We start from the raw sequence: 20332 nt of genomic DNA, 5'->3' as shown, positions 1-20332 counted from the left end.
TGCCATTCAGTGCAGTCTACATAAAGATATTGAATGTAAAGTATAACCATTCTATTACAAGTTTTCTGATTTTAGTTGCAAAAATCATAATTATAAACTTTTCAAGGTTTGCTCTGAAATTTACAAACCATGCAAAATTGAGTATTTTTTAGACTTGAGACCTTGGCAATTTGAATCAACTGAATTATTTAAATGCTGCTTAGCAAAGTAAAAAAAAAGGAATAAAAAAGACACACAGGACAATCACCAAATTACTCCTCTTTCAGAATCTATTTCAATGAACTTAATACTACTTCCTGCAATCCTAAGGATATTTTAAGGAGAAAATCTGGCATACATACAGGGAAACCAATTGTTTTAATAATACCTTAATTCAAAAAATAAAATAAAAATTGGTATGCCAATCTTATTTAAATTGTAAAGAAAGACAACCATCACCAAAGAATATACCCATTAATCCCTCTCCTTTCACAAAAATTACAGCAAACAATTGTAATGAGAAAAAATTATTTATAAATTGTAATCTACAAAATTTAACTCTATAAACAGCTAACTGGATCTGCTGTTCTGCTGCCACCAAATGTTTATTCTGAATGCTCATTGTAACAAAACTAAGTAATACTTTGTTATGATTCCAGACTAAGAGGCATTACTCTATTTATATGGGTTGCAGACAAACACACACAAAAACACTCCAGCCCTAATAACTGAATTCTCAGTTATTGCATTCATGTTACAATACTACGTAAAACTTCAATAAAGGCTAGTAAACCTATCTGGTCAAGGTACTGGGTTGGCCAAAAAGTTCGTTCCGGTTTTTCTGTAAGCTATCCCAGAAAAGCCTGAACGAACTTTTTGGCCAACCCAATACTAATATAATACATGAACAAATGCATTTCTTCAGAGAACACCACCAATTTTCTTTATAAATACTTAGAAAACCAGGCTCAGAAAACCAGACATTTCTACAATAACAAAAACTCAATTATGGTCAAAATAAATATTTTATATCCTTTGAAATCATGAACTCTTTCAAAACTCACCAATATATAAAACTGGAAAATTTCATAACCTATATTAATTAGGCAAGAGATAAGCAAACTTCAAATAGTTAAATCCACCCTATCATACCACCAACAAAATACAACCCAATCTTTTGTAAACAATCTTACTTTAAAACGGACATTAAAATATTAAAAAGCTAACATTTTTTTTCAGAAAGGTGAATACTGAAAGATTATCAATGTAAAAAGCAGTATCAAAAGTTCAACTTAATTACCACACAAATATTTTTATTAGCAGTATTATGACATATAGAAAACTATAAATTTACTTATCAAAAAGAAGTGATTTTTCACTTCTCCTATGAAAAAACAAGGCTATGAAAGCCTATGAAAAAACAAGTTAATCTTTCTGAATCAAACTAGAAGCTATCAATATATTCTGTTTAACTAAAATGTTCACCTTAGTTGAATATGATGAGTAATGCCCATTTTATTCTTTGTGATGGAGACCAACTCAGAATGGCAGGTAGCAGCTGGGGGAACTATTCCATTAAGAATATACCTAAATTTAAAAAAAGAATATATCTGAATAGAAGAAAAGATTTTGATGAAAAATCCTGACTTGGTAAATTTCATATTTTTTCAGATTTTTAACATCAAGCAATGACTTATAATAGTGATTCTGGTATCTTTTATTGCATATTCATTCCTCTATTCTGTTATTGTTCAAAAAATACAATAAAATTAGCCACAATACTTGGGGGAACTTTTAATTTACTTTGTCTTAAAAAAAAAACAAAACATTAGGGACTTCCCTGGTGATCCACTGGTTAAGACTCCATGCTTCCAAGGCAGGGGGCGCGGGTTCAATCCCTGATCAGGGAACTGAGATCCCACATGCCACACAGTGCGGCAAAAAAAGAAAAAAAAAAAAGTCTTCCAGAATGTTAATTTCCCTGCCTCAATAAGCATTTATAATTTTAAAAAATAATCAGCAATGATTAACAATCTCTGCATGATTATTTACTATTCAGAAGTACTAGGGGATAAGTTGAATCTGTAATAAAATCTGGAAATTTATTTTAGACTTACTATCATGAACATGTTTCCTCATAATCTGTATCTTCCGAAGGCAATTCTCTACATCCTCGAAATAAACTGGCTACTGTTCAAATACTATAGATTTACAGTACTATTATTTCTGAGTAAAGTTTTATAAGGACAAAGGGAAAGGGACACACAGTATATACCTACCTGTCACAAAATTAAATCCTTTACTATTTCAAAATGTCAATTTACATAATAAAATGCTTGGAAAAGTAAGCCCAAATACTAAGAAGTACTACTCTGAAACAAAAAATATATGAAAATAGTGAATAATGGAAATGTGTGTATGTATTGATATAAATAAATATATATACATTGACACACAAACATGAGTTAGCATATTCCTACTACATCATATTTAGTTAGGATGAACAAATATATACAAACATACATATGTGTTACACAAAATAAAGCATGGTAATACCCATTTAAATGTAAACAGCACTGTTAGTACAAATAAATAGAAATCATATTCTTATCTCACTAAAGGTAATGCAATAAAGACCTTGCTGAGTACTAATATTTAGCTTTGAGTCTTGCAACTTAATATCACTTAATAATTTAATATTAGTTAAAAAGTAATATAAAGATGTGAGAGAACATTTACAGCTGAAAAAACACCAAAGGTTTTAAAACAACATTGGAAGAAAGATTATGGGATTCACCACTTTGCTCTACACCTGTAACTAACACATCATTGTTAATCAACTATACTCTGACACAAAATAAAAATTAAAGAAAAGAAAAGAAAGATTATGGGATTAGGAATGGGCTGGTTTAGGAGAAAGAAAACTTAAAGGACAAACTATTATCATGTAAAACATAAAAATTTTTAAAAGTAGTTGTAATTAGCTCCGTTTTTTCCTAAAAATGGACAAATCAAAGCAAAGTTAGGACGAACTGCAAGACCTCTGAAATGAATCCCATCTCAATTTAAAAATTTTAAGTGATAGAACACAATCCAACAAAAACTATCCAGTGAGATACACAGTTGTCTCTACAGAAAAACTAAAACCTGGAGAAGTAAAATATCCTATGGGACACATCTTCCTACAACTAATGCTAAGGAACTGTCTAAAGTATTTTTTATATTAGAATTACACTGTTTTAATTTAAATAGAGAAAAGTGATATACTATCAAAATAGCCTGAAGAGCTTTTGCAAACTATATAGTGATTGTCCTGTTTATGCATTCCAGAATCAGGGGTTTGGGGAGATAGGAGATGGCTTAAGAAGAAGGGTGATGAAAACGTATATTACGGAGAAAACACCCCAGGTGACTGATACACTTACTGTGTGGTATTTGATAGAGAATTTTGTTTTAAATAAGGGATATGCTAGTTATAGTTTAGAAACACTTTTTCACACAGATGAATTTGCAGAAACATAATTTTACCTGTATAATGAATAGAGGAATCAACTAAGGTGCCTGTAACAAGTTAGTATTTCTTATATATTTAAGATAGTCAAGGAAAAATACTAAAGTTCTATGAAAAGTTGAATTTCGGTATGAACTATAAAACTGTCTGACATTATCTACAAAAGATAAAATTAGTTTAAGATTCAATTATAGAAAAACATTCTGGTTCCTACCCACTCTACTCAGGTATCTTCATAATAAACAAAGGTATTACAACAAAAGATTATAAAAACATTTAAAATACAATTTTATATAATTTTTATTTACACTTTAGAATTTAAACAACTTGCTGGGAACATCTTTTGTGAGGCAAAGTAGTCTTTTTTTAAATTTGAAACTACTTAAACTTCAAGACAGGCTCTCTAATTTTTTTTTCAAGGGCACGCAACAAACGTGTTAGCTGAAAATAACCAACTTAATGATTATTTGTAACACAGACTTCATTATGTGAGCCTAGAGAGCCTCCCCACCTCTGTCTCCCCTGTGAAGGAGGTCTTTGTGTGCTTTTGTGTGGCGGTTCCACTGAATTCATTACAATAGAGATGGACATTTGATATTCATAACGATCCAACATCTGAGCAATCTTCTTTCGAGAAACACCATGTTTATTCCTCCTACCAAAAAAGAAAAGGATTTTAATTCTTTTTTCTTTTAGAATGTATAGGCTTAGAGATTAAAATGTTTTAGAGTAATAGAGTACAGATTTCAAATTACATTTTGCAAATAAATACCAGAAGATACACCTCACATTAAAAAAAAAAGGCTCTCTCAGGTTTAAACAATATCTTAAATAGGCTTAAAGATACCATAAATCACAGCAAAATGTTAACTAATTACACCTTCTTCACACAGAACTAACTACTGATTCACAGAACCACTGAGTTAATCTTCCCTTCTTTTTAAAGAAGAGAGTAAAAAATTATGAGATACTGTTTTGAAAATTATAGAAGAATTGAGTGGGCTTCCAGGACTGACAAAAATCAATATAAAATATATATCACTTTTAAAAGTTATTTTAGCACACTTGCGTTATTAAAAAAAAATTATTATTGATACCAAACTATATTATTACAGATACAATTTGTACATATCTCACAAACGTAATGTTGAGTGAAAGAAACTAGATATAATGAATATATACTGTAATTCTATTTATATAAAGTTTGAGAAGAAATTAAACCATGATGCTAAAGCAAAGGATATTTAAAAAAAAAAAAAAAGCTTTAAGGAAAAGCAAGTAAGTAATTACCAGGGAATTACGGAATTGTTACTGGGAAAAGGAACTCAAAAAACTTCTAAAGTGTTGGTAATGCTCTCATGACATGGGTAATGGTTAAATGAATATCTGTTTTATAAGAAATTTGTTAAGCTACATATTTATATTTTATGTACTTTTCTGTGAGTTTAATTATGATAACAAAAAGTGGTTTAAAAATTATTCTTGACCCTCAAAGAAATTTTTACGATGTATTCTATACTTGTAGTTTTCTGTAACTTGACTTGGACATGGCAAAACACAGAGAACACATTTTATATTTAATGTTATAGTTCCAGATTTACTAAAACTAACTCATTTTTCCAGAAAAAAAGACATAAAAGAAATGTTTAGTTTTCAAAACTACTGATGTTTAGGTTAAAGATGAGAAGAGAAAGCAAGAGAGAGAAAAAATAGAAGATTGAAAAATAAAAAAGAGAGAGAAAAAGAGAGATCTGAGGTCAAGGTTGAAACTGGCCAAGCTATAGAAACCCACAAGAAGTCAAAATTGATGATTCAACCAATTCTTTACAAAAAAAATCTGTCAAACTATACTAGATATCAGTTAAACTTACTTTATTTGTAAAGTTAATTTATATTAAGAATTGTAATACATTTCAACAGTCTCAAATGTAAATAAAGCCTAACTGTATAACAATTTCAATAATTCATTTATTCAGCATAACCCAAATATCTTTAGTTTTTAAACTCTCTTCTACCTGAGGTGCAATATACACAGAGGCAGGCAAACAATACCAGATATTAATAATATTTATCAGTTTAACTCTTCATAAATTTGATCTGGCATGCAAGTCAGAAAGGGAAAGAAAGGTAACCAAAGGAATAAAAATTCAAAGGTACAAAAGGAATGAAAGGCAAGGGGGAAGAATTAAATTAGTTGAACACCATACACAGAATAACAGTTTTAAGCTAGAAGAGGGCAAACTGAGGTGGGAGGAAAAAATGGTTTTACAAAGAGAGGTGATGGTCATACAACTCTGTGAATACACTGAAAACCACTGAATTGTACACTTTTAATGGGTAAATTGTAAGGTATGTGAATTACATCTTAAAGTTGTTTCCAAAAGGGGGTTGTGTCCGAGTGAAAATGAAGAAAGAAAAACGAGTCATAGTCAGGAAAACTAGGGGAAAGGGATGAAGGTAAAGACAAATGGAAGAGCAGGGTTGAATGTAATACAAGTCCACAATCTCTCACCACAGATCCTGAAATCTAAAATGCTCTAAAAATTCAGTTTTCTGTTGACTCATGTAGCAGCAAAGTCTAACCACACCTGTACTCATTTGGCAGCATGATCTACTCAGAATTAACATTAAACAATGTAGAATCTTTCCTTTCTACTTAGACTGACCATTCGTGATCTGCTGCAGAAATATTAAGATGTCTGATTATATACCATACTGCCCCAAACTCTGCTAGGAGTGTTACAATTAGGTATATGCACTATATACTTCCTTTCTAAAATTTAAAAAAAAAAAAAAAATCTGAATTCCAAAACACATTGATTCCCAGAATCTTGGGTATGGGATAATGGATCAGTAGCAGTAAAGATGGGAAAAGGGGAGAGATAAAAGCACCAGGTGAAAGGGTGATGGGATCTAAAATGGGAAGGAGATGAAGTTGGAAAGGCAATGCAGAGAAGTGGCCTAGCTAAAAAGCAGAGGGAAAAGTCCTAACTTTTCTCTCAGTTTTCCGGATCTCCATTAGCATTCAACAAATTGGGAAACAATGCGGAAATTCACGTAAGAAAAATAACAAACACACTTAACAAGGAATATTTAATGAAATTTAACAGTGCAAAGATCCTCAAACACCTTGCATTTAAGTCAATGTTCCTCTTAACAGAAAGTGAGTAGTAGTAGTCCCTATTCACAGGTACCAAAGATATAACAAGCAAAAGCTAGTAAAGAAATTGACCATGTAAAGGAGAAAAAAAAAGAAAAAAAAGATAAGGGATTACAAATTTTTTGAGTGCCTTACTTTTCTAATTCTTCAGGATCAAATTTCCACCAAGTTTCAGGTTCATGAAACTCTACTCTGTATCCTTTTCCTATGGCCTACACAAAAGAAAGGAAGAAAACAAAAACCCAGGGAATACATCTTAAAGTAAAAAGATGGCAGACAGATATAAATTTCACTTAGACAATACTTCTAAATTTGCTCAACCAAGAAAAGTTTTACTTTTAAAATAATACAGTTTATAAATATTTTAAGACCACTTAATGGACAAATTCCAATTACTATCCTCAAGTCCAGGCAAAACTAACAAGATAAACATATTGCTTAATAAGCACCATTCCCAATTTTTAAAAAAACTAAGCAAATGAACACACCTCTTCAGAGAACAAGGACAAGTGTTTTAGTAATAAAGATCAATGTAACCAAAATTTCAGAATATGAAAAAATTGATAATATAAAAACTCTCTCATATCTCATATTTACCATTTCCACATATGGTTTCATTTCCCAAGCTTGTGTATTAGTGTTGTCTATTATAACTGGAGATCTCCCCTGATTGATAGCTTGTTTTGCTGAAATAAAAAATAAATTTAAAAAACAAAAGCAAAAAACAGAACTATTAGATAAAAATACACAAAATAAAATTTAAACATTCATTATTTCCTACATCCCTGTACTTAAAACCAAAACCGTGTAATCTTTTGAGTTAGAGCCATGAAAATAAAAGCACTCTTCTATATTAAATGGAATTAAGAGACATAAACACATGCAATGTATATTCTCCAGACCAGATGCTGGTTTTGACAAACTAGCTGTAAAGGACATTTTGGGGTAAATATTTTGTTGAACTTAACAGCTAATAAAGACTTCAGTCTAGAGCTTTCATTTACAGAAAATGTAGGAACAAGTTACATTTGAATATGGTCTGAGTATGAAAAGAGGAAAACATTTATTGACATGGGAAGATGGAGACTGTTAAAAGAAAATGGCAATTTATAAGATAACATGTAAGTCTGATCTTATTTTGGTCAAAATATAAAGATGTGTGAAGAGTTACTAAGACACTAAAAGTTGTCTTCTGTAGGTGGTGGGAATATATGCATTTTATGCTTATCTTTATTTTTCAATGTTCTATAATTACAAATAATGCTTTTGAAGTAAGACTGACTTAAGTTTAAAAAAAAAAAAAGTGCTATGGATTTGTCATTACTTAAATACCAAGTACCTAAATACCACAGTTCAACTGACTGGATATTTCTTAGGACTATGATTCCGAAATTGGGAGTTGAGCTACAATGGAACTGTTCCAAACCATATCTCCCTCTCCCTATGCCATCTCTTCCCACATAAGGTGAGAATTAGTGTCACAGTGAGCCACTCATAATGACAGGAATGTGTGTACCTCTTAAGTGTAAACAGGCAAGATAATTAAGAACCCACTATAAAATTTAAAAGGCTGAGGCAAAATGCAATGATATGTAAGTTTTGCTGGGATTTAGAATTCAAACCACTAAGTTCTACACAATGAAAACACTTACATAGATGTCGAAGGGCAGACAAAATTCTAAAGGTTAGTTAAGAAGTAATGACTATGGTGGAATATCTATTTCGCAGAAGATGTCTCTAAATACCACATTTAGAATCTAAGTCATAAATAGGATACCAAGATGCTATCAACTCCCACTGCTCCATCCCCAAACAATGATCAAAACTTTTATTTTTAAAAAAAGTATTAATTTTTCTAATCTCTGACAGGCTTACACCTCCAAGGAGTTATGTTCTACAAGAGGAGCTTATCTACAAGAGGAGCTTATTAACCAAATAAATCTCTGATTTGCAGGAATGGGGAGATTATTCTCTTTCCATGAATAATCAACACCCAATACCACATTCCAGTGCACTCCAGGAGAATAGAGCGCCTAAGTAAACAATGTTTGACTACTCAAATAAAGAGAGTCATTTTCTTAAACAAATTAACCACCATACTCTAAGAAAGAGAAAAATGACACCTTGGAGATATTTTTAACTTATAAGCAGTTAAAGATCAATTTAGATTCTTCTAATAAACATGAGTCAGATACATATTCCCTGAATAATGCCCGGCACTTAAAAGTATTCAATAAATATTTGTAGAAAAGAGAAATTTTGCCCTAAATTAAATGTAATGCTCATAATTTTCAAAATGTCTAATGACTGCTAGTTATCATTGCTTTGAAAAAGGTTAAAAATTACCTTGAAAAAGCCCCTATTTATTATACTAATAAAACCAGTAGTTTATCTACCCACCAATATGTTCAGCAAGTAGAATTCACATGGCACGAACATTTTAATGAAATATTCTAAACTAGTATTGCAAAAAGAAAAAAATGTTTCACAGAAACAAACTTCCCAGTTCACCAAAGGTATACTGGCTCATTCCACTTAATCACCTACTTCTACTCCCCTTAACTCTGGGCCAATAACTCCAAGCACTTTTTGGAACTGTAACATCATCATTATTGGATTTGGGCAGTAACGCTGCAGCATTTTAAAAAATCAAAAAGAATTAATATTTTAAAATATTATGCTACTCTGTTTAAATTTATGCTACTCTCTATTTGAAGAAATCCTAGAACCAATACTAGGAAATAATCTTATAATCAAACTTATCTGACATTTAAACTTTTAACTCAAAAGCATCCTCAATGAAATTCCTTACTCTGAAAATTGACAATTAAAAAAGAAAAGCATTTATCCTGTTTTTCCTGTATATACTGTACTTTAGGGTAACCTTAGTTGCTAGTTCTAGGCAAGAGGAAGTTCTTCATTACAGAAGAATTCTAGCTACTAAACACAGAAAGAATGAAAGTCCTAGAAAATCACCATTTTGCAAACTTTAATGAAATAACTGATTAAGGAAACAATTCATTGTTGAATAAAACAGGGATTAGGCTGTCCCTTTGAAGCTACTGATCTCACCATCACTAAAAATGGGACAACCATTTACTTACAAAAAAAAAAAAGGTTGAACCTAATAAATCCTACAAGTTAAATGATTACCACAAGGAAGCAAAACGACAACCATAGGCTATGGGACACTCTACAGAACCACCAACCAAGTTTCTGCAATAAGTTAATGGTAGGAGGGCAAAAAGAGGGAAAACTGCTATAGATTAACTTAATTAAAAGAATCATAAAGCCAAATGTACTACAAAGACCTTGTTTAGATCCTGATTAAAACAACTGTAAAGAAATATTTAAGACAATAGGGGAGATCTGATTACAGACTATATTACATGATGTCAAGAAATTGGGTTTTGTTTTGTTTTTTAGGTGTGATAATGGCACTGCAATTAAGTAAGAAGATTTACTTGAAATGTGTGAAGTATGATGTCTAGAATTTGCTTTAAAAAAATACTTCAGCAAATTAAAAAAGGAGGGTGGAGCGAAAGCAAAAGGGTTGAAACAAATATAGCAATATCTTGATAAGTGATAATAATTCTGAGTGATGCGTGTGTGGGCTTCAATATAATCTCTCTAGGTTTAAATAATGTTTCATCATCAATGCATTTTTAATTTCTTTTAAAAAAGAAATTATAGATTATAGCATAAGCATGTACTTACATAGTTCTAGATCAATAGTTTTCAATCCTGACTGCAACATTAGAATATATGGATAACTTTCAAAAAAATACCGATGTTTAGATGCACTCCAAATCAACTAAACCAGAATCTCTGAGGCTAAGACTCAGGCATAACTTTTTTTAAAAGATCCCCAAGTGATTCAAATGTGCAGCCAAGGTTAAGAAAGAACTACTATTCCAAAATGAAAATAAAGTGATCCATATACCTCTAAAAAATGTATTAAGTAAAGTGACATCAATGAAAAAAACTTTTAATATTCATGGGCATTAATATTAAGCCTTAGAAAACATTAGCATTACTCAAGGAAATAACTTGGGAATACGTAACAAAAGTATCAAGAGTTTTCTGAATTTTTTCATGAGGTATAAAATAAAGTCTATCAAAATATCCTATACCTCTATTGTACCAGTTTATATACACTATTTACAGTTAAAAAGATATTCTAACCACATTCTCTGATTTTCACAACCTCAATCAAGTAGGGCAAGTATAATTATCACTGCTTCTAATAGATGAAAAACTGGGTCTCAAAGCTCTTTCAATGGCTTGTCAAAGTCATCCAGCTGGTAAAAGTAAAAAGTTGAGAATAAAAATTCAGGTATTCTGACTCCTAGTCAAATATTCTATCCCGGGAGACTTGGCCCAAAACAAACCTCTGTTCTGGTTCCAGTCATGGGCATCACCAAGTTGATTAACATTATACCTGTACCCATCTTGATGGTGGAAATAGTCATCAGTGCTGAACACAATGCCATCACGACTCTGACCAAGCAGAATTCTGTTAATAAAAGAAATCATAAAGGTGCCATTTACAATATAAAATCTATAACCGTCAGAAATAAGCCACAAAGGAAAAGTTATTAAATGAATTTCTGGCACATACTTATAAGTATACTGCAGATAGACTAGCACAGGAGATGAACCTTAAAAAAGCTTTCAGATTTCAAACATCACTTCACACTTAAATCTACATAGTAATAGCCAGTAATAAAAACTTTTTAAAGTGGCTTTTGTATTGCAACTTTTAAAAACACTCTTCAATCCCAAAATGATGTCAACTATTATCCATGATTTAACTTTAGTGAATTTGTATTTGGTGTCTAAAATTGTCTAAATTTAGTGCAACAGGTAACCTAAAAGACAAGTAAGCCTAAGCAAGCAATTTACCTGAGGAAAACTATATTTGACTGAAGACAGCTTTGATAAACTCATTCCTATGAAGCACAAACATCTATGACCTGAAAGTGGAACTTGAGGTTTAATGCTGTGAAACAACCTATGATCCTCCAGAGTAAAATCAAATTTAAAATTTTTAACAGATTAAATTAATAAGTGAAATTAATTACTAAATGCTAAAGAATACACTCTCAGAACAAGTCAGTGGTAATCAAGCTTTGTTCTCACAATATGATACCATCTTTAATTTCTAAGCACAGAGAGACTGACAAGTGTTCAGAGTGTTCCCATAACCAGTGACTCATGAAAGAGACTGGAGGTGTGCTGAGAAAAGGGAAAAGACAGTAAGAATAATTTAGGTCCAACAATAACAAAAATATTTTGTTATTTATCTCCCCTCCCTCAACCATTAGGCAATTGGATATCATTCTATTGGGGTTGGCCAAAAAGTTTGTTGGGGTTTTTCCATAAGATGTTGTAAGATGTTATGGAAAAAATCCAGACGAACTTTTTGGCCAGCCCAATATAATTTCTTTTTGAGGGGGGGAAGGGAGTAGAAGGTGGTAGAAGGGATGATACTGTCCTGGGATGATCCAAGAATACTTCCTAATAAAAGGTAATAGGAAGGATTTCAACTATTAAGATAACAAACATCTCTCCTTTCCTCAGGTTATAATAAAATTGTATATATTTTATAATAAAAATAAAAACACATATATAAAAGTTTAAAAATTTAATATATATTTTCACTCATAGAATTATAGTTAAAATTATTTCAAACAAACCAAATTAAAGTAAATGGTTTAAATTATTTGTTTGCTTGTTTGGGAGGCTGGAGTTGGATTTCTTTTTTAAGCAGCCACAATTTCCCCAAAATATACCATCTAACACATTTGGCATCTTATTTGCTTATAAGAGATAACCCAGAATATAAAAATGCCATAATATTAGTATTCCAAACCAAAGCTCAATCACCTGAAAAGATCTTGATTATCATCAACCATATGATACCTAGTTACACTCAACAATACCAGAAACCTGATACCATCTTTCCTAAATACCTTATGTTTCTTTTCTTTTTTCTCCTGTTCTATTACTTTTTTAGGTGATCTGTCAGATGTTAATAATAACATACTACAAGAGCACAGGAGCTTTTGTATCCAAGAAATGTTTAACCTCTTCCAAATAAAAAAAAAAAGTGGGGAGGGAAGGGACAGTAAATCAATTTACATCATTAAACCAAGTCAACATCAAACATGAGTAAATCTCAATGAAGAATATCTTAAATATATAAATCATGATTAAAGCAAGTAATTTTAGCTTGGAGAATTTTTTTCCTCCCAGACTGCTTACACATCGTTTCAAAATTCCCTGAATTATCTCCAAAATACCTGTATCAATCTAGATATATCTGATGTCATACCACCCATTTGAACCAAAAATAAATTATTTAAGAATATTAGTATTTTCAAAATTCTTATAGTCAGATTCTATCAGAACCCTCACAAGTTAAGACAGGTACTAAAATGGATTCTCAGAACATCAAAATTTACAACTTTGAAAAATCAAGTATCTAATAAAAAATTCAGATGTGGTCCCACTGGCCACTTGATTTGTATTTTTTCAAAATCGCTGTCTTTTTTGAGGACCTAGTATGTGCCAAGCATCTTATATATATATACATCTATGACTGCATCGAATTCTCACAACAACCTTGCCAATATGGTATTAAATCCAGAAAAGAAAATAATTTCAGAAATCAGGCCACCAGAATTACATAAATAGTGGTGGGAGAGCCAAAACCAATGGCTTACAAGATCCCTGCCTCCTGGAATTCACGCCCTTATATAATCCCCTCTCCTTGTGTGTGGGTTTGAATCAGCAACTAGCTTCCAACTAACAGGATACGGAATTTCCTTTCCAAGATTAGATTATGGGGGGGCAGGAAGTGGCTCATTTTCCCTCTTCACATTGTGAATGGGGAGAGGTCCAAGTAGCAAAGAACTGAAGGGACTCTCCAGCCTACAGACAGCAAGGAAATGAGGCCCTCAATCCAGCAGCTCACAAGGAACTGAGTCTTGTCAACAAGACTTGTGAGAGGGCTTCCCTGGTGGCGCAGTGATTGAGAATCTGCCTGCCAATGCAGGGGACACGGGTTCGAGCCCTGGTCTGCGAAGGTCCCACATGCTGCGGAGCAACTAGGCCCGTGAGCCACAATTACTGAGCCTGCGCGTCTGGAGCCTGTGCTCCGCAACAAGAGAGGCTGCGAGGCCGCGACAGTGAGAGGCCTGCGCACGGCGATGAAGAGTGGCCCCCGCTTGCCACAACTAGAGAAAGCCCTCGCACAGAAATGAAGACCCAACACAGCCAAAAATAAATAAATTATTAAACTCCTACCCCCAACATCTAAAAAAAAAAAAGACTTGTGAGAGATATTCCATGCAGATCCTCCCCAAGACAAGCTTTCAGTCCAAAACACAGCCCTAGCCAACATCTTGATCATAGCATTGTTAGAGACCTTGAACCAGAGGCACCCAGATTCCTGTCCTTCAGAAACTGTGAGACAATAAATGTCTGTTGCTTTAACAACTCAGCTTTAGGGTAATTTGTTACACAGCCATAGAAAACTAATGCACTCTGTGCTTATAACTTTCACTTAAGTAAGAACAAGTGAATCGTATTCTTTAAACCTCATTTTGAGAACCCTATTCCCCCAAATGGTCTACTACAGTTAATTTTCATATTTTATTTTTTTTAATTTCTAAGAACCATATATATTTTTGTAATATATCATGTACATTTAAAAATAGAAGTGATTGGCTTCCCTGGTGGTGCAGTGGTTAAGAATCTGCCTGCCAATGCAGGAGACACGGGTTCAAGCCCTGGTCTGGGAATATCCCACATGCCACTGAGCAGCTAAGCCTGTGCACCACAACTACTGAGCCTGTGCTCTAGAGCCCGCAAGCCAGAACTACTGAGCCTGCGTGCCACAACTACTGAAGCCCGCGTGCCTAGAGCCCATGCTCTGCAACCAGAGAAGCCACGACAATGAGAAGCCCGCACACCGCAACGAAGAGTAGCCCCCACTCGCCGCCAACTAGAGAAAAGCCCACGTGCAACAAAGCCCCAAAGCAGCCAAAAATAAATAAATTAAAGGAAAAAAAAAGAAGTGATTTCCCCAAATAATTCTGAGTAAAACTGACACTTCATGAACCCTTTACCTCCTGACGTACTGAGTGGCCTTGCATACCACCCTGGTCCAGCTATCAATAAATAAAAAAATAATGCTGTCTTGTGTAGCTTATGCTACATGCAAAGAGTGGTAAAGGCAAATCCTACATGAGTTCAGAAGGAGGATAACTGAGGGGTGAGATGAGAAACCAAAACATCAAAAGTGGAGGCATTTAAGAGAACCTCTGAATAAGTAGAATCCTGAGAACAATGAACGGACAAGTATCACGTCTCCTGCAATGGACGGCAGGGTACTAGTCCAAGCGCAGAAGGATATGAAGATAGGTAAGGACTAAATTAAGGAAGAAAGGGACTTAAATACTATCCCAGAATTTGAAATTTATCTAACCCCCTATAACTCATTATCACATAGCAATACTAAACAACGTTATCTTTTAACGCCCCAAATCAGTTCAACTCTGATTCTCCCAATCTTTATTCCTTTTTTCAAAGCTCATTTGGAAAGCTAAATCCTACATGAAACCATTCCTAACTAGAGAATACGTGGCTTTATAACCAATCCCAAACAACCATTTCTACTTCATTCAAAAAAAGTACTGACCTAAAGAGAGACTCCTGCTTCTTTAACCAAGCTACTCAAAGTCAGGAGTCAGATATACGGCTACACATGTGATAGATATTAAACTGAAGGATTAGATAAGAAACACACTACCATTTACATCCCCAGTTTGATCTCTTAGCAGTTTTTGTAACTTCTCCCAAGTCCTTTAACCTAAACTCATTCTTTTTATTAGCCTGTACTCCTTCTAAAAAATGAAAAGACTATAATTCATCTCACAACACTGTTACATATGGAAGTACTAAGTTGTAAATGATAACATAAATGGTAGTTGCGACTACAACTTCCATTCTTATTAAACCTAATTCCTCAAATAAAGATACATATTATATATAATCACCTCTGTCATTTCGCACTACAATTATGTCTCCTTGAAATTTTACTGAACTACCACCACACTTTATTCACTTTTAGTTTCAACATACTCCAATATGTTGTTCCAAACCTAATCATTCTTTCTTACATTTATTCTGTACCAGAAGCCCTTGCTAGGAGATCTCTTCATCCAATTTCCAAATTTCAACTTTTCTTTTCTCTGATATTATATTCTAAATCTAGAAGAATGCCCATGCTTGTAAGACAACTTCACTCTTAATTTCTATTCTTTCTAAAGAAGCACTGAAATTTTCTCTACAAAATCTTCACTGCAAAGGAATCAAAATACATAGACTTAAATTCAAATTCATTTACAAAATCACAGCTTACAATCTAGCTTGAAATGTCTGCATCATAATTTAATCTTTCTCCGATTTCCTGCTTCTGAAGAAGTTTTGTTTAGGTGATTCAGAGTGTCTTACAAATAAATATAAAACATTTACAAAATGGTTCCTTGGACTTTGTTTTCTTTTTCCTTTGACTTTTTTATCCTCACCCAAAGACATCAAATAAATTTCCTTTTTCTCCTTATCTAGCATAAATCTTGAATCATCCTACATAAACTACAAAGAATTTGTATTGTTTTTCTTTGTGCTATTTTTCACAACTGCACAAATGTACTGGAATGCATCAATATTCTGTTTTTAAAATGTAAACAAAAACAGGAATTTTAAACATTTCGGCACATGATAAAACATCATCAGTTCTAATTCCATTAATTCAGATATTGCTCATTTCAAACTCCTTAAAGAAATCAAAAAAAGGTTCTCTTTGTCAATAATGGTATGAACACAGCACAGTTCTTAAAACACACTCAAAATTCCCTTCCTTGGGTTATCTCATTTGCTTCTCACAATAATTCCAGAAAAATAAGTATTACTCATTATATTAACAGCAAAACTTGTCCAAGGTCACAAAGTGAAATAACTGAGTCAAAGCCCAAGTCTTCAACCCATGAATTCAACTCCTCCTGAATAGCTGACTAAAAAGGGAAGGCCAGCACAGTTCTCAAATAGCATTTGCTTTCGTCACCGTCCTTTTACATGGTGAATCTATATTTAAAGCCCTTAGCAGAATCTTAACATAAATATATATGCCAATTCTCCTTTCCTCTATCAGAAAACATCTTTTAAAATATTTACCATCAGATGCCATTTTCAAGTATAACAAATTAAAGATTTTTTTACTAGAAACATAAAAGCATTTGCCACTGATTACAACTATCATTTATGATTTTTAAGTAATAAATTACCAAGTATTCACTTGGTATCCTTTACTTACCGAGACAATGTTGTTTTCCCAGAACCAGGCAAACCTCTTAAAAGAATAAGTAACTTCTGCAATTTATTTAACTTTTCCTCTTGAAAATGCTGGTTCATAAACCTGTCAGTTCGATTATGCTTGTCCACAGAAGGAGCTTTCCAGCATCCTTCACTGGTTTCACAGAAACCATTATTCGCATATTCATCTTGCACAGTGTAGCCATTTCTAGAGGGATGGTCACTACTGGTAATGTCACTACAGTCAGTATATCCATTGTTCTGATCAAAAGTCAAACAATTCCAGTTAACATGACAACTATTTACATAATATCCATTTTGCATCTGAAAGCCATCTTGGGCATGGAAAATATTTGGTGATGGATTTGGTGGAACGTTGAATCTTTGAATATTTAAGTGATAGTTAAAACTGGAAAGATGAGGGTCTTGTGGTACTATAAAAGAATGCACTGATTGCCACTCAGGCCTGAAGGAAGCAAATGAACTGTCACAAAAGGTAGGTATTACTTGTCGATTATAAGGATATTTACCTGGCTCATTCCCCACGCACTGCTGATAACCCCAATATGACTGAAGGGCACTGGTAAGATCTCTTTTCTTTTCTTCTTCAGATTTTAACAGATTATCATGGCCCTGATAATATGGAATGAATTGTTCCTCAGAGGGTTCACGTTCCTTACAACTGCTTTCTGAATCACCTTTTTCATTTTCAAGCTCTTCAATTTCTTTGTAAAACTGGAATAATTCATTGTCAATCTCTGATTTTTTATAATTAAATTTCTGTTTCTCTTTTCGTTCTCCTTTCCCATCTATACCACTGATAGTGTCTGCTCGATTCCTCCTTTCATTACATTTCTTTTTCTCAGGGGGTTTGTAAATGGGTCCTATAAATGCTTTACTTGTGCTATATATCTCATCATCTGTGGATACCAATGGAGGACGTGTATCCTGTAAAGCTTGTGAATCAACAGAATTAATAACATCTCGTCTATTACCAAGCATCTCATCATGCACAGGTTTCAGCAAACTTCTAGTTTTGGTTTTGTCCTCCTGAGGATAACTACGTCCTCTGACATCAGTGATGGTCACAGGGACCCAATCATTTCCAGTTTTCTTTTGCTTTCTGTGAAAATTAGCATTACCATGATGGGGGAAAACATATGCCTCTTCAGTAGACTTCAATTTCTTATAGCGTGGTTCATTTATTAGTTCTTCCCCATGTCCCATGGATTTAGCTTCAATTTCACCATAAGGCATCTGAGGAGCAAATAAATCACAGAATTAACAGCTAATATTAAAAAAAATCTAAACAAAAGTTTCCTCAGAAACAACAGGAAGTAAACTTAATTTGATATAAGCATTTAATAACATTTTCCCAAAATGCAAAAATTATAAAATTGTAACTTTATAGCCACTTACTATTGGTATGACATTATGATTTAAAGGAGGGGTCTCACTGAAGGTAAACAAACATCCTTTTTTAAAAAAAGATGTATCTCACCTTTAAATCTAAATGATGTATTTCTGAATTTAGAGGATGTAAGCAAGAATTTAAGCAAGCTCGGAAAGCTGAATCAGTAATATATATTTTGATGATATAGACATACAGCTGTGTATTTAAAAGGGAGAGTAAAGACTTCCCTGGTGGCGCAGTGGTTAAGAATCCACCTGCCAATGCAGGGGACACGGGTTCGAACCCTGGTCCGGGAAGATCCCACATGCCGCTGAGCAACGAAGCCCCTGCGCCATAAGCCCCTGCGCCACAACTACTGAAGCCCGTGCGCCTAGAGCCCGTGCTCCGCAACAAGAGAAGCCACCGCAATGAGAAGCCCGCGCACCGCAACGAAGAGTAGCCCCCACTCGCCACAACTAGAGAAAGCCCTAGCACAGCAACAAAGACCCAACGCAGCCAAACATAAATAATTTATAATAAAAAATAAATTCAAAAAATAAAAGAGAGAGTAAGTCTGCCAACCAAAGTGACACATATCCAAACTGGTTGTGATAAATTGCATCATAAACGTCTTCCTGTTTAAAATCACTAGGTCCTTAGCAAACCTCAGACAACCACATCTCATTAGCAATCAAATGTCAAATTAACTTCAATGTCAGTCTTTATGGGCCCTACTCTTACGAGTAGTGTAAAAGCGGTTTCCAAGTGGGTGTATTACGTTAATTTTAAAGAAAAAAATAATAACTTCAGTTGTACTGCGAATGACGGAAATATGTCATATTATGTTTAAAAACTAAATCTGGCAACTCCCCAAACCAAAGCCCTCATCTTTTCCTGATGGTTTGTCTATCTCGACGATAAATTCTGCTTCCCTTGAAATTTATGGGGGGACCCTCAAGAGTACAATTCAAAAGCCTGTTAGTCGATACTTCATTCCGCACGCTCTCTGGTCTCCCCTTCTCGAACACGAGAGCAAAAGGAAAGGGCAAAGCGACGAACCAGAATGACACAGGTAGGCCCTAGAGAGGCTGAAAGAAGATACACCTGTAGAGAACGCCGTCCTCCCGGAAACAGCCCCTTCCCAGGCCGCTTCTCACCTTCTCATTTCCTCATTAGAAACGGCAGAAAAGTCCCAAGGAAGAGAAAGGAGGTTGCATTAAGAGAGAGAGGCCTATACACGACCTGAACCCTAAGGCCTCCTGATCTCCAAAGAGGGTAGCCCGGGCAAAAGCGCGTCACCCAATTTCTCTATCTCAACGGAGACACGTTCAGGTTCTGTCTAGGAATTCCAAAGAGCTCCGAGGCCGAAAGGTTTACTCCCGGCTTCTACGTTTACGGCTAAACGAAAAGGTTCAGGCAAGCGCAGGGGAGAACCCAAGTCGCTAACGGAAGAAGGAAGAAACCGGAAAACGTCAACACCACAATCCCACCTCGCCGAAAATGGGATGTCTACTCACCTTATAACACAGTTCTGCATTGACCTTTACCTCTCAATAAAGAAGGTGAAAGAAGCACGGAGACACGGCCCAAAGCAGAGACCGGGAGGGACTAAAAGCCCGAGCCTCAGGAGCGGAGCTACAAGCCTGCCCTCCGTACGCAAGATGGCGGCCACCTCACGGTTGCCCCGGCAGGAATTACGGATTCTCGCCAGGCATTGTGGGAATTGAAGTCCGGCGTTCACACCCGGCCTGGAAACTTCAGCCTCTCCCAGAATCCATTGCTTGACACAAGCGCTAAGGACCACGAACGTAGACCGGAACTAGTTCTTAGATTGGCGCCGGGAGGTTGTTTAGAAATAGCAACTTCGGCTAAGAAAGGTGGCGACCTGCTCTTTAGGGCCACCCCTGAA

General features: G+C 34.4%; 1 protein-coding gene across 3 annotated transcripts in view; it reads right to left on the bottom strand.

The window, feature by feature from the left end:
- N4BP2L2 (NEDD4 binding protein 2 like 2) overlaps positions 1-20084 on the bottom strand; it is a 63182-nt gene extending 43098 nt beyond the window's left edge. The window contains exons 1-7 of one of the 3 annotated variants that reach the window (XM_029210013.1): positions 19941-20084; positions 17032-18287; positions 11042-11166; positions 7248-7336; positions 6786-6862; positions 4002-4145; positions 1465-1566 (exon numbers count right to left, since the gene is read on the bottom strand). In XM_029210013.1, coding sequence (XP_029065846.1) covers positions 1465-1566; positions 4002-4145; positions 6786-6862; positions 7248-7336; positions 11042-11166; positions 17032-18287 — 1793 coding nt within the window. In that variant the 5' untranslated portion in view covers positions 19941-20084. The remainder of the gene's footprint in view (positions 1-1464; positions 1567-4001; positions 4146-6785; positions 6863-7247; positions 7337-11041; positions 11167-17031; positions 18288-19940) is intronic. The other 2 variants (XM_029210015.1, XM_029210014.1) reach the window with 2 other exon arrangements.
- Between the last annotated feature and the right edge of the window lie 248 nt (positions 20085-20332).

Source organism: Monodon monoceros, unplaced genomic scaffold (genome assembly GCF_005190385.1).
Source record: "Monodon monoceros isolate NGI ecotype Baffin Bay Population unplaced genomic scaffold, NGI_Narwhal_1 Super_Scaffold_8, whole genome shotgun sequence".
Taxonomy (NCBI): domain Eukaryota; kingdom Metazoa; phylum Chordata; class Mammalia; order Artiodactyla; family Monodontidae; genus Monodon; species Monodon monoceros.
Note: the sequence above shows the minus strand (reverse complement) of the source record. Positions and strands in the feature narration are given on the sequence as shown.